Source organism: Papaver somniferum, unplaced genomic scaffold (genome assembly GCF_003573695.1).
Source record: "Papaver somniferum cultivar HN1 unplaced genomic scaffold, ASM357369v1 unplaced-scaffold_154, whole genome shotgun sequence".
In the NCBI taxonomy this organism is placed as follows: Eukaryota; Viridiplantae; Streptophyta; class Magnoliopsida; order Ranunculales; family Papaveraceae; genus Papaver; species Papaver somniferum.
In genome coordinates, this window is record NW_020624820.1 from 5,090,289 (window position 1) to 5,110,863 (window position 20,575).

A 20,575-nucleotide genomic window follows, 5' to 3' on the forward strand; every position below is an offset into this window, starting at 1 on the left:
AACTGAACTGGAGGATGAGGAAGGAAATATTATTTCAGACCAAAAAGCAATAGCAAATGAACTAGTAAAGTACTTTGAAGACAAATTTAAATATCAAGAAGTCAACATAGATGAAAGCATTTTTTTCAAGTGTGCCAAGAATCATTACTAATGAAGATAACATTCAGATTAACTCCACTCCTTTAGCAGAAGAAATTAAAGAGGTAGTTTTCAATTTGAATCCTGAGAGTGCTTCTGGGCCTAATGGTTTTGCAGGTTGGTTCTACAGATTCTCTTGGGAAATCATTAGTACAGAGTTTACTAAGTCAATCCAGTTCAGCTGGAGAAAGAGCTTCATTCCAAAAGGAATAAATTCTAAATTCCTGAAGTTAATACCAAAAGTGAATAATGCAAAGAAAGCCAAACAATTCAGACCAATTGGGCTTATGAATTTTATCTTCAAAACCTTTACAAAAATATGGGTAACAAGATTGGAGAAGGTGATAGATAAATGGTGTCAAATCAGCAAGGTGCTTTCATAAAGGGAAGAAATATCCAAGAACAAGTGGCATTAGCTTCTGAAATGACCAATGAGATTGATATAAAGAGGAGGGGAGGAAATTTTGGATTAAAGCTTGATATTATACAAGCATATGACTCCCTTAGTTGGAAGTTTCTTTTTCAAGCTTTAGGCAAATTTGGTTTATCAGATCAGGGAATACACTGGCTTCAAGTTCTGCTACAATATGCAAGTATATCAATCTTAGTAAATGGAGGACCAGAAGGATACTTTCAGGTTGGTAGGGGATTGAGGAAAGGGGACCCTTTATCCCTTTTGCTTTTTGTTATTTCTGAAGATATACTTAGCAGTAACATCTCCAAAATGATACACGATGGAAATCTGAAAGCAATGGTTAACAGAGGAGGTGTTCAGCCCTCACATATTTTCTTTGCTGATGATATTTTTTTATTTTGTAATGGTGAAAGGAGAAATGTCAGCAAACTAATGGGTCTACTAAACAAGTACCAAGCAACATCTAGACAACAAATAAATCTGGAAAAGAGTAAGTGCTTCATTGATGGTACAAGTCAGAGTAGAAGAACTCAAATTTCTGAAGATTGTCATGTTTTTTTGGCTGAATTCCCTGATAAGTACTTGGGGGTAATGTTGATGCAAAGTAATGTTAAAGCCCAACATGTATGGAGTGTGGTGGATATGATGCAGGAGAAGTTGGCTGGATGGAAGGGTAAGATACTATCTTTTCAAGAAAGACCTATTCTAGTCAAATTTGTGTTAAAAAGTTTTCCAATTTACTTAATGTCAGTTTATAAGTGGCCTAAGAGGGTAATAAAGGAGTGTGAAAGAATTATCAGGAATTTTTTTATGGTCAAGGGATCCAACAAATAGAAAGATGATTACCTTGAAATGGAATAAAAAATTTTCTCCAATGAGTGAAAGAGGCCTTGGACTGAGAAGATTAGATGTCATTAATAAAGCTCTTTTAATGAAGTTGTTATGGAGAATTCTAAATGGAAATGATGAGTTATCAAAAAAAATTCAAGCTAAGTATATGAATAATAATGGATTACATACTACAAAAAGTCTTCCATTTGGCCAGGTTTGAGATGGATAATTGGTGAAATGAAGGAAAATACTAGATGGATTGTAGGGGATGGAAATAGTATTTCAACTTGGAGTGATAAATGGGCACTGGATATACCTCTGCAAGAAGCATTTCCTGAAAATGCTTACATTTTACAATTTCCAAAAATGAAAGTGTCTGATTTTCTTCTTGATGGTAAACGAGTGGTGCCAACTGAATTTTGGAGATGATTACTACAAATGACTTACATGTGGTTAGTAGAGGCAAATATGAGAGAATCTATACTGGTACCATTACAGGAAGATTCACGGTTGCATCAACAGTGGAAAGCTTGAGACAAAAATTTCCTTTTCTAAATTGGACTAAAAAGGTATGGAATAAATCTGTACATCCTAGTATATCTAGTAATGTTTGGAAACTTGCCAGAAACATTTGTGCAACTGATGACAATATGAAAAAGATGAACTTTAAGATTGCATCTAGATGCATTCTATGTAGAAATGAGGAGGAAACTAGAGATCATATTCTTTGGTATTGCAATTATAGTAAAATCATTTGGAGCTGGCTTGGTGGAATGTTTAATTTCAAGAATCCAAGATCATTTGATGAGATTTTTTAACTAGCAAGAAACAAGATCCTTGCTGTTAAAGAAATATGCTTAAGTGCTTTCATAACTGTGAAGGAACTCTGGTTTCTGATAAATGAGTGCAATTTTGGGAACGGGAAGTGTGACTTGAATGTAACCAAGAAGAAAATCAAGCAAGTAATGCTGGATAATGATCTCAGATTGACAGCAATAATATGGAATACTCAATATGATTTACAGATAATCAAGTATTTTGGTCTGAAGACAAGGAAAGTGAAGAGTATGAGAACACAAGAAATATACTTCAAACTTCCAGAACAAGATAAACTGCTACTCTGCTGTGATGGAGCTTTTAGGGCGAACCCTGGTAATGCTGGTTATGGAATAGTGGGCAGGCTTAGTTCTGGAGAATTTGTAGTTGCTATTTCAGGTGGACTAGGGGTCTCTACAAACTATTATGCAGAAGTTTTTGCAGTGTTAATGGCAGTGGAATGGGCTATGAATAAAGGGTTCAATAAACTTGTTTTCAGAACTGACTCTAAAGCTGCCATAAATGCTTTTCAGAATAATACTATTCCATGGTTTGCTGCCACCAGGTGGGAAAGAATTTGTGAAGCAGCCATCTCTTGGGAGTTCATTCATAGCTACAGAGAGATCAATTTTTCAGCAGACAATATGGCAAAGAAAGGTTCGTTATTGTGCAGAGGGGATCAGAGAATATATAAAAATAAACCTGACTTTCTTAGTTGCCTAGAAAATCCAAACCAAGTGTACTATAGATTAAGCTGAGTAGTTTACTTTTTGTAGATTCTTTTATTTGGTTTTCTCTTTTGAATTCTTTTGATACTATTCTTGTAAGTTCTTGAGTTTTAATAAAATTTTATTATTCAGCAAAAAGAAATAAAAAATTCAATATACCTCCACAAATAATTTGATCCCCTTGTAATCGTAATTAAGTTTCAATTATCTTTATTTTGGTCTGAATTTGATTATTTTTAATACTCTTTCTTCACTTTTTTTTTAGATTTTGTTGGGGTTGAGATGTATTCTAGAGGTACTTTAACACCACCACCCAAATTATTTTATGAATTGGACTATTTCTCCATCCATATCAACGCCACCAAAACGCCTTGTAGACATTCTAGGGAGCCTATTCCTAATCTAGGAAGTACTCTATATGTCGATTATCTCTTGCTCTCTCCCTCTGTGTTTGTGTAGCACCCTTTATGTGTAGGTTGTTAATATTAGTATTTAGTTGCATTAAGGTAGGAATGATAACACGATTCCATTCTTTAAATTGCTATTACAAAAAATTCAAAAGAAGATCAAGCTAAGCAATAATTAAATATGTTGATGGGATATTTCTCTAATTGGATATATTAAATGCAACCACCAGGGAGAAGTGCCGGAATTCTTAGCTTAGCTGGTGTTTATATCTTACTTTTCGGATGCAAAACTGAAAGTTACTTAGAATTGTCCGAGTGACACACTTTGTAGAATTGTCCGTGAAGAATGACTATTTCAATCCGTTATTGCTAAGTATGCAAATGGCAGTAGAACCTATTTTATTAGTACATATTGCTATTTATTAATACAATTTGGATTTACTAAAAAAAAAAGAAGCTAGGTTTGTAAATGGCCATTAGCAAATCTGAAATATGGTCTAAATTTCATACTAAACCACTTACACTGGATGGTATATGTTGTCTTAGCTCAAATGAAAAAGCACATGGTTCTCAACCATGTAGGTGTGGGTTCGACTCCTACATATGGCATTACTATTTGAGTAGGCAACATTACATGCTTCCGACGATAAAAATAGGTCTTGTGAGAAGATATTAGGGAATCTGCTTCATTAAGGGATAGGTATTGGCGCGAGAGTCTACTGTGAAGGTATTTTTCTCATTCTCTCTCACTGGGTAAAATCTCAGTTGATTGTCAAAAACTGAAAAAACGAAAAAAATGTTATCATGGGATAACTGAGTATCTCAAATTTACTCATGGAAAATATAAGCACATGCTCTAACTGAGTGAGTTATAACACAAAACATTAGTTGCTTCAGGAAAAAACAGAGCAGCACGTAGACATGATAGGTGGACATGGGAGAAGACAGAGCATGAAGTACCACGGGTTCCTGAAAAAGGTGGTTTTGCAATATTTTGGTTTCATCAGTTTTAGATAATGATTTTTAGTGTTGTTTCATTTTTTTTATTTTATATTTGTGTACGAGGGACAATGTTGGTAGGTGTGCTGAGCTTTGTAGATTAGATGAGGGAGTACAATAATTAGATATAAAAACAATTGTTGCATCACCATTTAAGCATCATCAGACCAAGGAGATTAGTCCTTCCAGAGGCACATGAGAAGTTCAAATATCGCTAAATTGCATGAAACGGTTAAAGATTGTAAAGTTAGAGAAGCTTTTGAATTCGGAGATACAAGTATAGGAAGCTGAGACTGCACAGTTGTTTAGTGACCTTCAGATATTCACAATCTTCTAATTTTTATTTAAAAAGAGGGTACATGAAGCCATTACAGCCAAGAATTTTGAAGGTGTTACTCTAACACAAGTAGGGATTGAACAGAGAACAAATTTAGTCGTTTATATCCCGGTTATTGTTCTACTAGGAATCATAACTTCTTATGAAGATCATGCACAAGCAAAGAACCGGAAAGGTGGTAAGCAGGTGTGTCCTTTTGTTTCTTTAGTATTTATGAATCAAATGGGACATAGATTAACTACCTCCGACTCATCGACATGAATTGGGCAGTTGATGAGCTTTCAGGACAGAATAAGTGTTCTAAGAGCAACTCCGGTGGTGCGAGTATAACCAAAGATCAAAGAGGGAAAAAAAGACAAAATTTTGGGTTTAGTCTGGTGCGTGACGCTACGGTGGAAAGATTAAATTTGGTCAGGCGTACACTATACGTTCGCCTGGTGTGGGGCGTGGAGTATACAAACGCCTGGTGTGGAACGTGGACTATACGTTCGCCCAGGTGCGTGGAGTTTCAAAAAAAAAATGGGGCGTTGGTATAGTCAACGCCCCATGATATTTGCAAAATTTAAAAAGTGGGGCGTTGATATAGTCGACGCCCCACACAAAAGAAAAAAAAACAGGCTTGCACTATACGTCAGTCTGGCGTGGGGCGTGAAATATACGTCCGCTTGGTGTGGGGCGTGGACTATACCAACGCCTGGTTTGGGACGGGAACTATACGTCCGACTGGTGGTGGGGCGTGGACTATGCCAACGCTCGACTATATTTGTGTTTAGTCTTGGTCCTAGACCAAATATACTCTAGGCTTCAATCGTTGATCAAAATTTGATCGATAGTACGTCCCACTACGTCTATTCAAAAGACCAAATATTTGGGTTTAGTCGCCCACTGTGGACGCTCTAATGATTAGAAAATGAGCTCCCTTCCCCGCTCACTCAAAGTTTACTCACTCAAACTAGGAGATGGCAAGATTTTAGTCAACAACCATTAGTGTAGCTGAAAGGATGTATTTTTCCATTATCTATATTTAATGACAAGTTTGCTTCCCGTGTGCATATTAGCAAATACTTGCCTATTAAATATATTTCTAGCAGAATCACCACATTATCAACCGGAAAGAGAGGCATACCAACTGATGAGAAGGTTTGAAAAATGTCAAAGACTTGATTATACTGTCTCTATGGTTACTGCAGAATTTTGTTTGTTGTGCATAAATGTTTTAGTGTATAGTCAGGGGAGCTCAAATTTGAATGTACACAACCAATACTTCCAACTGCTTCTTTTATGCACCGGATACATTCTCTCGCCTATGTTGTATTTGGATACTCGGTGTTTGTTAAGAAGAGCTTTTAATTCGAAAGAACGTATTCCTTTGTTATAAACCAAATTTATTTATTGAGATGTCCTTCGTATCTAAGTTTAGGATTTACATATCTTGAACACCAAGTCTCCTATCTATATAAATAGATGCTTAAATATTATATCCTCTACGCACATTAATAGAGTTTTCTTCTTTCTTTTCTAGCTCACAACACGTTATCACGTACGTGTCTCTATCGAGCTCCACCGAAAAAGCAAAAAGAAAAGAAGCAAAAAAGAGTATTCTCGGTCTGTAATAGTGTGAAGTGTGATCAAACATGGATAAACATTTTGCCACATATGCAAATATGGAATCACTAGGGAGACATCTTATTCTTTAATCTTTGTTTTTAAGTTTATTATACGCTTTTATATCTAATAACAAAGATTTGTTGCATATTGGTTCCCATTGAATATTGAGAAATATTTTTTTTCTGTCCTTTTGTAGGTCGAGTCGTTGCACTGGCGGTATGCTAGGAAGATTTTAATTTTCAACCCTAGTTAACTGTTTGGTATGCAAGATGAATCAAAGCTGTTTGTGGATGAGATTTGTCCTTTTTGGCGTTTGTCCACCACTATATCAACGGTACTTTATGTATTTCCTAAGGCACTTTATGTTTTGTTCTTATTTCTTTCTAGTTATTGTATTTACGAAGGCAATCAATCATGTTGAATAAGTTGACTTTTCTTTTTTTTTCTCTATATTTTTTTTCTCATTAAGAAGAGAAAAATGAATCCACCGAAGATGGTTTACGGTTTTTATCTCTTTAATGAAACTGTAATCACCAAAAATTGTTTATTATAATTTGATACATTTACGGTAATTATTCAAATGCATGGTTGAAAAATCTACGTCTAATTTAATTGATATCTTTGTTAGACAGAGATCATGTAATTAATAGTTTCTATTTTTTTTGTAAGAAACCATCCGTCAGCTACCTATGCGATATTGAAAACGAAAATACTTTTTTAATTTGTCAATACAATTTTATTAATTGTACAAACCAATTGGTAGTGGTTTTTCTCCTCGATTCTCTTTATGAGATGCAGTTTAAGAACATTTAGCCAATTTTGGTTATTGATTTCTACACCTTCAAAGAAATCCTCATCAACCGAAAGGTAGATTTTTCTCTACAAAGAATACCATAATGATCTCTTTATTTTCTTAAAAATAATCATATAAGTCAATTGAAATTGGTTTTCTCTATTGGCTTCTGAATGATATATCGTTATTATGGTATTCGAAAATACAAACGCTGATGAAACTAAGAATTATTGGATTCCCGAGGAATATTGAACAATCTTTATTTTATTTTTTCGTCTTAATTTTCTCCAAAATTTGAAATAGTTCCACTTGTAGATGGAATTAGATACTAAAGGGTGCGCACCCGGCTTGTTAGCCAATTGTTATTAGTCCTTATAGTGACTATATTGGTCTTAATTTAATTTTCTTTTGATAAAGAAAATGCATTCTAGAGTGAATAATTATTTCGTTGTCCCTTGAGGTCACGATGTTATCGGAGATTTGTTTGCATATTTGAAATGCTTTTGGTTTTAACATAAACCTTTATTTTATTTTATTTGTTTTTGTTCCAAAAGTAATCCATGGTTGATGGTAAATATGTATGTCTATTAAGACTATATTTTTTTATGTCAAAAGATATAGTTCATAATGAGTATATGTCTCAAATTAATCGGGTAATATACTCTACGAAACATGTTTTCGTATATGAGATATGATAATTTCTGCCAGAATCAGGGGGGACTATATGCTATTAGAGGTTGGCATTAATTAACTTAAAGGTTATATCATTTCTCTCCCATCGTTATCAAATCGAAAAAGCATGTCATTAAATAGGTGTGAAAAAAATCTCATTTAGCTTTCCAATAAGCTTATGCCATTTGAAAATGCAAATCCAGTCACATCTAAAAAAAAATGTATCCTTTATAAGAGGCTAAAAATAGTACTCCAGTAGAGTCTATCAAAAAGATCCATATTCTCATAGTTCATATTTCCTCACTGGAAGATGAGGAGATTATAATGCATGCGGACGCTGGTACCAGCAATTCTGCGAATTTTTCAGGATGTGCATAAATTTGAGAAATGTGTGGGATCGTATAAGATAATTATTGTCGAATATTCATCTACAATAGCTACTGAAATAATAAGGATGGTGGTTGTTGACCCCTCTGCAGGGAAATATCGACATATGTGATTGGTTGGCATGCAATCAAAATTAATTTGGATTAATTTCTCGACTGACACGATCCAAAAACTAACACCTTAAACATGCCACTATTAGTTACAGGTTTGTGTAGTCATAATGCGTCGTTATACGAGAAATTTGTTCGTTTGTAAAAACGATTTGAGGGTCTTATTTTTTTTATTTTATTTTAGACCCCTGGGATTGATTTAATAATTGTTATCTTTATATAATGAAATTGGAATGGTAATCCTTAAAGGACTCATATTGCATTCACACAAGAAATGTGGTCGGAGAACATATTCAATTTGTAATCCTTGGAGGATCCAAATTATATTCAGGAAGCCACCTGACTCGATCATATCAGGTTTAAAAATCCTTTCAGTGTTTTTTTTCAAAATATTTGTTGAGTAATAAAATCCGGATTAGTTGATGACATCAACTTTGTAGGTCTCTTGAAGAGCCCTTAAAAACACAAAAATCCACGCTTTAACAGCATATATTCTATTTTTTTCCTTTCTTAAATCTGCAGTTAGAATTATGCTAGTATAAACTCGCATTTAAGATATACTAGAGTTATTATTTTGATGCTTATTTAAAATAAAAAAAAAACTCATATAGTTGGGTTAGCATCGATAAATACGTCAAAAGTTGTACTTTTTTCCCTACGTTTCAGGTTTTATCCTGTGTGGTTTTCTTGACAAGGTTTTAACGAGGCAACATCTTTGATGTTTAATTTTCTTTTATTGTTGATATTTGTGCTTTCTTTTTTTTCCTTCATCCAAATTTTTCCCATTGGGTTTTACTGGCAAGGTTTTAGTGAGGCAATTTAATTCAACATGGTGGTCATCCAAGGGTGGGTTGTATCAATTTCGGTTATTTGGTGGATTCCCACTATTAATTAGGTCATTTTGTAAGACCACATCAACATTACCATCTCCTATGAATTTGGTTATCATTATAATCCATATAAGATGTGATCACAAATTTTGCTCACCTACGCAACTGTAACTACGTATTGGCACTTTGTTGAAGAAATTACATTAGCTAATTCTGCAAATCATCTCGAAAATATAGCAATGCATGACACAAGTTCTTAATGTGTTAAATAAGAATGTAGACTCTGCAAAAGTATAATCGAAGACAATACTGCTTGTGCAACATAAAAGAAAACTTCGACAACTAGCAGACATCTTCATGAAAACACAATGATTTTATACATTCAAGAAAATCGTTTACTTAATTGGGATGTCTTAACTTAAAGGTTTGCAAGACAAGAATTTACTTAAGTACTCATCAGGGGGAGCAACATCATACAAGGTGCATTTTACTGGACTTATCGCGTTATATTATTTTTCCTTCGTCGAGGTTTTGTGCCACTGGGTTTTTTCTTGTCAAGGTTTGAATGAGACAACATATGCGTGTCCAACACTGTCTCAAGTCTTACATGCTTGTGCAATTTCAGGTTTTTCTCTTTTGAGTTTTCCTGATATGTTTGTATTGACTTAGCCACAATGGTCACCAGGGGGAGTGTTATAAACCAAGTTTATTTACTAAGATGTCCTCCATGTCTAAGTTTAGGGTTTACATATCTTGGACACCAAGTCTCATATCTATATAAATAAAGGCTTAAACATTGTATTCCATACACACATTAATAGAATTCCTTCTCTCTCTTCTAGTTCACAACACTTATATTGTGTGAATGATTATTAGTAAACCTTGTTGCTTGTGAATCAAGGAAGAGGATGTTGATTGAGTTCTGGAAATAAGAGGAATTAGTAATTTAATTAGTGTTTCTGTTTTAATTTTTTTTTTATGTAAGTGTTTTGTTTTGATCGATTATATATGGGTTTGTGTTTGTTTTAAGTGTATCCAAGCATTATGGTTGGCCCCATCCATTCCATATCCTTCATTTGTAGGGATAAGTACCAAAATGCAACTACTATGGTCTCCCATATCTCTACAAACCAAGGGATATCCATTCCCTTCCCTACAAAGTGTATCACATCTAATAAGCTTTATAGGGAAGGGAAATGTGACGAAAATCGAGTTTCTGTCAAAAACCATGCTTTACAGAAACTGAGTTTCCGTAGGATAACTGATGGAAACTAAGTTTTCGTATCCGAAAATAAATTTTTTTGACCTTTTTTTTCTACCACACCCCATCCTAAACATCCATCACTAATAACAGCTCTATCCTCTCCACCGTCGGATCGCAACGGTCATATTTTCAAGAATCCTCTATAAATACAACTCTTACTCTCTATTCAAATCACTCCAAATCAATTAATTTCTTATCTCTCTTACAATTGATTTCTTAATTCTCTCCTTGTACCATAGTTGTTTGATTTATATCTTTATCTTCTACTACTCAAGTTCTTATATTTTTGGTTAGATTCAAAATAGTTTTTAATTTTACACATCAGGAAAAGGTTGATCTTACTAATGCCTTTAGTTATGTGAGTTATGATGAAATTGTGGGTGCGCAACAAAAAACCTCTTTATTTTGGATACGTATTCACCAAGTATTTGTCTAATGCAATGACAATCCTACTGTAAGAGATTGGAGTGCCTTAAAAAACAAAGATGAAAGTAATAAAAAAAGATATCAGAGAATTCGTCAAAATTCTTAATACTATATATCGACAACACAAAAGCGGCGCGTCACATGAAGATTTGGTAAGTTTTTTTATATTTATTATAAAAAAAATTTGTTTGTTGCATTTAACTAAAATTTTGGTACACAATATTTCAGAAAGGAGAAGGTAGGGAGCAATTTCACAAACAAAATGGCATGCCTTTCAAGTTTGATGCATGTTATGAATTGTTTCGAGAAAAGGTCCAGTGATTTAATTATGAACTCACTGTAAACCAAAATAGTCAGTTGTTTAAAAAGAGATTTCATGGAGTAATCTACTATCAGGCTTAAATAACCAAATCATAATCATAAACCACATAGCCATAAGATAAAAATGTAATTAATCTGATACATAATTCAAGCCTAAAAATATTTTAAAATCCATCTTACATATCTCTTTAGCATTAAGACATTTAAACAAACATAAAAGTTAAAGGGTTATTATTCATCCTCTTCCTGCTGGTCGCCATCATCATCATCATCATATTTGTCTACCACATGTCGGTCTCCATAAACATTATTATTTGGTCATTGTAATCTCCATAATAATCAAATGCACCATCCCCGTTTTCACCGGGAAAAATTTCTTCTTCTAAATATGTATCATCATAATGTCCATCCGATGATGGAAGTACCACGTATTCCATATCTGAACCCTCTATACTAGACATGTCCCCTGCCTCGCCTCCTCTACCCGTACGCGCATCAATGTGCTTGACAAGATTTGTTCTTAATTATAGGTACATTTCTATGTTTTTCAGAGATAACATAAAAACACGACCTTTAATGCTAGGATATGGAATCGGAACAGGAACAACTCTGCACCAATCCCTATCCCAACGTTAATGCTTAATGATCATGCTGTGTAAAATAAGATAATATTTCATAATTAGGTTCAAGTCAGAATCATACCAATACTTACACGGTGATCCGACAATTCAGAATTTAGCTTGAAGCACTCCAAAAGCATTCTCATCTTTTCTTTTAGCCATTTGATACTTTTTGAATCTCACATACTCTGGAATGCCCAATGTCTGACTGAAAACTTGTACAATTGTAGTCAACTTTGGATAAATATCATCGGCTAAGAAATAACCCATACTGTATTGGTGACCGTTGATGACATAATTACATGGAGGTGATACACCCTTTAGCATGTTATCGAAAAGGGGTGAGTGTGCCAACACATTCAAATCGTTATTTGATCCCGGCATTCCAAAAAAATTCATGCCAAAACCACAAATCATATGATGCCACCACCTCTAGTACCATAATACTCTCTTTCTCTTTACCGCGGTAAACTCCTTGCCAAGTTGCCAGACAATTCTTCCATGGCCACTGCATACAATCAACACTACCAAGCATTCCTGGATATATTCCTCGTTCCGCATTCTCAGCTAACAACCTCTGAACATATTCAGGAGTGGGTTGATGCAAATATGTTTCTCTAAAAGTCATGCAAACGGTGTGGCAAAATATTTTTAGATAATAGTATATTATGGTAGCACCCATACGAGTGTAATCATTAACACTATCATCTGCCGTACTTTTGCGAAAAAATTTCATCATGATAACTAATTTCATATGTGGAGAATGCCCCGTAGTACTAGTTGCAGCCGGACGTTGATGCTATTCTAGATCCACTTCAAACAATTTTCCTAACAATTTCTCGAATAATTCTTACCTCATGCCTTGACGTTGTTTGAATTTTCTGGAGGTATAACCAGTTCCCGGTATAAATTAATCATTCACCATTTTCTCATTATGCGGTGCTCAATCTCGGGTAATTACACTATGTGTTTGCACCTCCATAGGTATCGGTTGACGAATGATACGCAGTCTCTCATCCAAACAAAATTGTGTAAACATTAGCAAAGCTTTTTCTTCTTCGTCACTAGAAGTATCCAAATGTATTACGTATTTAACTCTCGCATAAGCACTCATAAGACTCATGTTGTACCTTTTCAAACAACAAATATAATATCATTTTGTTTGTACCATACATAAATACAAGCCAATCAATATGATAATACATCAATAAAATAGAAGTTTACAAACATTTCATTCAACATATCAAGAGATGCATCACATAACAAGATCAAATTAATATCAACTAAAATCAAAATCAAATTAATTTTAAACCTAGAGTTACAATCACTCACCTTTGGTGATTTTGTGGATGGAAAACGAAATTGAAGGATGAATTCGTTTCACCTTGGAGTAATGATCAAACCCGTTTAATTTAAGCCAATGAATAATAATTAATCACATGAAAATAAAAAGGGGATAAAAGGGGTTTTAGAGGGGTTTAAGAGAAGAAAAAAATATAGAAGAAGAAGAAGAAGTGGAAGGAGGGGTTGATCTCCTGGAACTTTATTCCCCTATGATGAAAATTGAGTTTCCGTCTGGTCAAGTCAAGGAATTGACTGGGTCGGAAACTGAGTTTACGTATGGCACTATTTTGACGGAAACTGAGTTTCCGTCTCGTGAAGATAAGGGATGACTTACCACCATTATGGAGATGCCTTGTGATATGTATCCCTTCCATACAAATGAGGGATAGGGAATGGATGGGGCTGATGATAGTGCCTGGCCTAAGGTTGAATTTTGGGTTATTTAGGAATTTAAGTAAAGGGTTAGGGATTTGATGAATTGAAGATCTTGTGTTTGAATTAATGATGAAGAAGGTAATTTCAACAGTGATGAATCAGAGAAGAGTTGGGTACTGATTTAATTGAAGTTATAATGGTCATGAGAAGTTTGATTTTAATTTGATTGAGAAGTTAAGAATCACATATTAGGTTTTTTTTATTGTGTTCTTCCCCGGATTAAGAATTGAGGTTTGTGGATTTAGTTGAACTGGTTGTTGAATCGTGTATGAGAAGATGAATTTCAATTGTAACGAAGATATTATTTGGTTGTTGTGTATATTGGTGTTTTCGCGAAGTAGAGCCATATGTGATGAACATGAAGGGAATTTGTGGATTTTGATGTGTATTTGACAACCCTAAGTTAACATGTCGAACTTGCAACATGTGGTTAGGATCAATTCAACTCATAGAACATGCCGATTAGTTAAGTTACACTAGAGAGATTATGCAAAGTGGATTGATTGACTAGACACGAGTAGAGAACTTATTATACGAAGTGACTTTGGAGTTTAATGGACTTGTTGAACTTATAAATTTCTAGAATTATTAATAAACGTATTTTTTAAAGAAGATTCATGTTCACTAGTGGAGAAATATCCCCTAATCATTCTTATCATCATTGTTTGCATTATTTGTTTCATAGTTTTTGCATTATTCATATATTCAGAAATTTAATCGACAACTTAGACTCAACTCTCCCTTAGGGACGAACCTGCTTGTCCGCATACTACTAGTTAGTTTAAAGAGAAGTAAGGAATTTATTTTTGTGAGTTTGACACCTCATCATGTCGTTGGTCGACCTTGAGGCTTTTAAAGCCGTGTGACCAACCTATTTTGAGCTAACAGTTTGGGGCGTTAGTTGCAGGCTGGGAGCAATTTGATTGGTCGAGATTAAAGGAGGATCGTCGGTGAGCATACCGCCACTTCATTGACCGCCAAAATTGGATCTGGGCCGGTCAATTTGGATATCCAAGTTGGACGTCCGAGATCGTTTTGCGTCAATAATGTGTTGTCGCTAACATAATTTCGGGTTTTTAAACCGCGCAACCATCCTACTTTGAGCGATCGGTTTGAGGCTTTGCTTACAAGCTGGGAAGGCTTCGATTGTCAGAGGCATAAGTGGGCCCGCCGGTGTGGCCACAAAGCTTGTCTGATCGTGTCAGGAGGTGGCTAGGCTTGGTAAATTATTCGGCCAAATCGTGTGGCCATGATCATTTTAAGACTGAGATGGGCAGCCTATATTTGATTTCTTAAGGAATTATATGTGTCGAACAACCAACTTCCAACTTTAGTTAATAGTGTAGGTTGCGCATTTAGAACGATTTGATTGGTCGATGGAAAAGAGGGGACGACAGACAATATGGGCATGGCCGGCCGATGGTACGACGATGCAAGCTCGAGCGAACCGGCCGACAAAGTGGAGCGGCCGCGTCCCTTTTGTTGTTGCCTTCATGTGTCGCAATTCCTCGTTATTTCTTATTTTCGACTTTTGGAAGGATTTTCTCCTACTATTTCCATCGTAGATCAACTTCCTAGTTTTCATAGGTTTGGCCTCTACTAACAGGGTTTGAGATATTGCGCAGGCTACAAAAACCTAATTTTTGCAAATTGATAAAATTAGGTTAGAAAAACTGAATTTTGCGAGCTGTTACAAAATCAATCAATTTTGATGAATTTTGCACATTGATACAAAAATCACTAATTTTTATCTCAGAGGGAAGCATAACTTTGCGTGTCTCTGATTGAGTACTTTCATGCACATCTTAATCCTAACACTTTGGGAAATTCATGATACTCAACTGCGAGCGAACATTAATTGTCATGTCATGTCAATATTAAGAGTTCATCTGGGGAACATAACATAGATTAAATATTTGAAATTTATAGAATATTTGGGATTGTTGCTACATGCACCATTCTGGATAAATTTCATATATAAGTATACTGAATTGGTCAATACATATATAAGTAAAGAGGCCTACGCACTCATCACTTTTAAATGGCTCTGCTTCTTTGCAGAATGACGACACATTGAATACAGGGTTTCACAATTTTAGCCATATACTAAAAACCACCATCAACAGACTTGAACAAAACAAAAACAACCCTAACAATATCGATGTGCTTCCACAAGTTCCATCACAGATAAGATATGGAATCACAACCAAGATCATAAAAACTCCTAAAATTAACAGAACCTTAGGTTTACAGAATATATAGTAGAAAATGATTTTAGTTTTAGGAAATGTATATATCTGAAACCCTAGCAATAATAATTTTAAATTAATAAAAACCCATCCCCCATTCATGAAATTAAACAAGTAAGTTCGAATTTAATCTGATAAGAGAAACAAAGAATTTTCTTTTTCAATTTCCTTACCTAGGGTTTCTCTATTTCGCATCTTCCAGTCTTTCTCCCGCACAAGTAAGAGAAGGAAAGAATATTTTTCTTCTCTTTTTTCTCTAGTTATTAAAGTTACTTTAACTAACCAAAATGTCATTTTACATAGGTTTATCGCGTTATTATGACATATAGCGGGCTAGAGTAGATGTCATTTAGACTAGGGTACATGTTATTATACAGATTAAAGTTTTCTCTTAGGAATAGGCGTGACCCTCAAAGAATTTATAGTTTATTCCTGATAGAGTAGTTTATAAGGGGATTAACAGGGGAAACCAAAGGGTCATAGAGCAAATAATTCCGGAGAGAAATTTGTAGAGGGGCATTACTGTTTACTGAATTTTTTTCAACCAAATCAATCAAAATGGCTGGTGATGATGATCAACACAGACGAAAGGGTAAATCCCCTATGGCTTAAGAGCAACTATTGGAAGAACTAGAAGATAAAGAAAGACGAGAAAGGCTATCAGCCACTATGCAGATGATTGGGCAGATGACCAAGGATGATCTGGAGAAAGTACAAAAGAGAGTAGGTGACTTGATGAATGATGTTGAACTTCATCCTCTCTGGGGAAGATATGCATGCTGCAACGAATGAAAACAAAATAGAAGAGAAACCAATAGAGAAACCCCAACAAAGAAACAACATTTACATTTATAGCCTTTGGGGATGCAAAAAAAATCATTGAGGTTAAGCAGACTAGCGGGCATCAAGGCTGACATGTACGAAGTATCTCATCAACTTAAAGAGTCTGATCTCAGCACATATAAATATGTATTACAAGATTATGCAAAATATACAGTTGGAAAAAGGAAGACATGGGATAATGGGAATGAATTATATTGCAATTTTATATTTCTCTTCCTTGTTCCCAGTTTTATTAAATTTTTATTTGGGTGAAATTATACAATTCTGAACATGAAGATTATACACCTTGTACTATAGTGTCAGAGTATTCCTTAATCTTGTAGAGAAGTCGAATCTATAACATTGTGTTTATATAAATGACAAGTCTCTTAAGTTTGGAATTTCATCAAACTTTTTTTTTTCCAGTTTAAAATAGACTGGAAGGGATGACAGTCCAGCATTAAGCACTACAATTTTGAATTATGTACTTTCATCTACTTGTCTACCTGTACAGAAAAATATCCAAAAGAAAACACGTAGACTCAAATCATTTTTACCAATGAGTAAACAAACATAATATTCATACTCGAATTTATCAATAGAAAGACAAAAGGTATATTAATAATGAATCATAAAACCAAACCACACAAATCAGAGACAACATTATAGAATACCTCTTTTCTTTACAATACAATAAATAATGATATGTAGTTCATGTACAAATCACCTTTTTCATTAGTTCATATCGATATGTACTGTAGGATGATATTCAAGCATAAACTAGGTTGTTTATACAATACATAATGATATGTAATGGATATACAAATCATTTTTCCCTACTCATATCCATTTGCAATTGTACATCATCCAACATCAATTTCTTCGCACATAATGCTTTCAAGAGTGTACAAACCCGTAAAACCAGATAGGTACAATCTCCTTGTGGTTTTTGTAGGTGTTTTTGACTTCTTTTTCGCATTCTTTATATTACCTGCATAATCAACAGGGTTATCTCATCAGAAACCAAAGTAACAATAACATATTAAAATGCACCAAATATATATATATATGTGTGTGTGTATGTGTGTATGTGTGTGTGTGTAACTTGCATCCATCAGTACATTTCGATATGCACATGACTCTTATTCAAGTAGATGTTTTTCACATAATACGTGTCAATATATAATGTTCCACAATAGCGCATGTCAATATGTACAGGTTTATATTTTTTTCTTTTTATTCAACATCAAAACCTAATACATATTAATATGTACTGTTAGATCATGCACACAACACTAATCTAACTATCCAACAATACATCAGTTCATGTCAACATCAAAATAATACATAGTAATGTGTACTGTTAGATCAACACTAATCTAACTATTCAACAATACATATTGATACGTATAGTTTCTTTTGGAAGGGAAATTAGAAGTCATTTTAGATTTGTTCCTTTTTTTGGTACAATTGCTTTCATCCACTTTGTTAGTGAAGGAGTAACAACTTTTCTATTCATTTGTTGTTGATGGTGAAGGAGAGTAATAACGTTTCTCTTCCTTTTTGTTGTTGGTGAAGGAGTAACAAGAAAACGAATCACAAAATCAGATCAAAAAAAATCTCCATTAAAACAACTAGGGAAATCTTGTTTGATTTCATCGAATCTAGAGTATTCTTGTTGATTTTCTTTTGCTTTGATGATGATTGATTTGGGTTTTATGACCTAGTGTTTGAGGGTGAAGATGATTTCTGCTGATTTCAGTAATTTCGTGCGTGTGGGTGAGAAATGAGTTTAAACCCTAAACAATGTACTGCAAGGGAGTACTTTGATTCGAGAGATCAATCTGTACAAATCCGTCTTAAACCAAGAAATGGTCGTTCCATACTTGCTTCGGTCACAAAGTGAAGTAGAAAGGATGGTCCTAGAGAGGAAAACGAAGAGAGTGTTGAGATTAGAATAGTTTATTCTGGAAGAGTATTTTTTGGACGACTTGTATCAGAAAGTGAAACGCTAGCAGATTGGAAGCTAACAAGTGATTTCTGAGTGTTGTATTTTTCCTTGGTGGAAATAGGTGAGACCTATTTATAAAAGTCACAACGAAACGTACCCTGGTCTCGTAAGAATTGGAAACGGTTGAGTAAATGGAAGGAAGCGGTAACGGGTAACGCCTGGAATTGATGTTTCCATAATGAAGAAAACGTTTCACCATTACTCCTTGTATTTACTAGCCGCCTCATTCTTATGACACTCTCTTGTAACGGGCGTAGTGTACGCCGCACGCTTTAAACCGCCAGACCAATACCCTGATGAGCATCCCCCAGTTTGTAACATGTCCTGATGTCTCGAGTGTTTTTTTGGACTACGTGTAGCATGTTGCTACATGTGGCGGCCAAAGGATTTGGCGTTTGTGGCCAAGGTGGTGCTGTGACCAAAGATTTAGCATTGCAGCCAGGTTATTGCCACGAGTCGTTCGGTGGCTAGTTTGTACGGATGAGATCTGCATTTTATGAGGAATGATAACCGTAGACTGTTACAACCCTTCGTTTGGAAACCAACGGCATGGTTGCAGCGTTTGCATGCTTTTGGCACGGCCAAATTAGGGTTTTCGCGTCGTGGCCAAGAATTGGGGCTTGGAATTGGGAAAAAGGTTTCCATGCCTTAGGTGGAGAACTTGGACGGCTGAGATTTGCATCTTAGATGGAAGGGTAGCCGTTGATTGTTTCAACCCTCCGTTTGGCAGCCAGCGGCATGTGGCAGGGCTGGCCTGGCTTTGGCATGTTTTAGGCGTGGCCAAAACTAGGGTTTTGGGAAAAACCATGATGTTTTGCCTTGGGTCGGAAGTTTCCATGCATTAGGTGGCGAACTTGGACGGCTGAGATCCGCATCTCAAATGGAAGGGTAGTCGTTGATTGTTGCAACACTCTCTTTGGCAGCCAGCGGCATGTGGTAGTGCTGGCCTGGATTTGGCATATTTTAGGCGTGGAAAAAAAATAGGGTTTTGCGAAAAACCGTGATGTTTGTCCTTAGTGCGGAAGTCGTCATTCGTTAGCTGGCGAACTTGGACGGCTGAGATCTGCATTTCAGATTGAAGGGTAGCCGTTGATTGTTGCAACCCTCCATTTGGCACCTAGTGACATGTGGTAGGGCCGTCCTGGCTTTGGCATGTTTTAGGCGTGGTCAAAATTAAGGTTTTGGGAAAAACCTTGATGTTTGATCTTCGGACGGAAGTTACCTTGAGTTAGGTGGCGAACTAGGAAGGCTGAGATCTGAATCTCAGATGGAAGGGTAGTCGTTGATTGTCGTAACCCTCCGTTTGGAAGCCAACGACATGTGGTAGGGCCATCCTGGCTTTGGCATGTGTTTAGGCGTGGCCAAAATTAGGGTTTTGGGCAAAAGCGTGATGTTTGGACTTGGTCCGGAAGTCGCCAAACGTTAGTTGGCGAACTTGGACGGCTGAGATCTGCATCTCAGATGGAAGGGTAGCCGTTGATTTTTGTAACCCTCCATTTGGCATCCAACGACATGTGGTAGTGTCGTCCTGGCTTTGGCATGTTTTAGGCGTGGCCAAAATTAGGGTTTTGGGAAAAACCGTGATGTTTGGACATGGGCCGGAAGTTTCCATGCATTAGCTAGCGAACTTGGACGGCTGAGATCTGCATCTCAGATGGAAGGGTAGCCATTGATTGTTGCAACCCTATGTTTGGCAGCCAGCGGCATGTGGTAGGGCCGGCCTGGCTTTGGTATATTTTAGGCGTGGCCAAAATTAGGGTTTTGGGAAAAATCGTGATGTTTGGCCTTGGGCCGGAAGTTGCCATGCGTTAGCTGGCGAACTTGGACGGCTGGGATCTGCATCTCAGATGGAAGAGTAGTCGTTGATTGTTGGAACCCTCCGTTTTGCAGCCAGCGACATGTGGTAGGGTCGGCCTGGTTTTGGCATGTGTTTAGGCGTGGCCAAAATTAGGGTTTTGGGAAAAACCGTGATGTTTGGCCTTGGCCGGAAGTCGCCAAGCGTTAGCTTGCAA

The 20,575-nt window shown here is 35.9% G+C and overlaps 1 protein-coding gene across 1 annotated transcript in view; it reads left to right on the forward strand.

The window, feature by feature from the left end:
* The first annotated feature begins 490 nt into the window (after positions 1–490).
* The window catches only part of LOC113336778, a 45,665-nt gene continuing 25,580 nt past the window's right edge, over positions 491–20,575 (forward strand). The window contains exons 1-4 of the mRNA XM_026582455.1: positions 491–1,226; positions 1,599–1,778; positions 2,207–2,857; positions 3,194–3,223. Coding sequence (XP_026438240.1) covers positions 491–1,226; positions 1,599–1,778; positions 2,207–2,857; positions 3,194–3,223 — 1,597 coding nt within the window. The remainder of the gene's footprint in view (positions 1,227–1,598; positions 1,779–2,206; positions 2,858–3,193; positions 3,224–20,575) is intronic.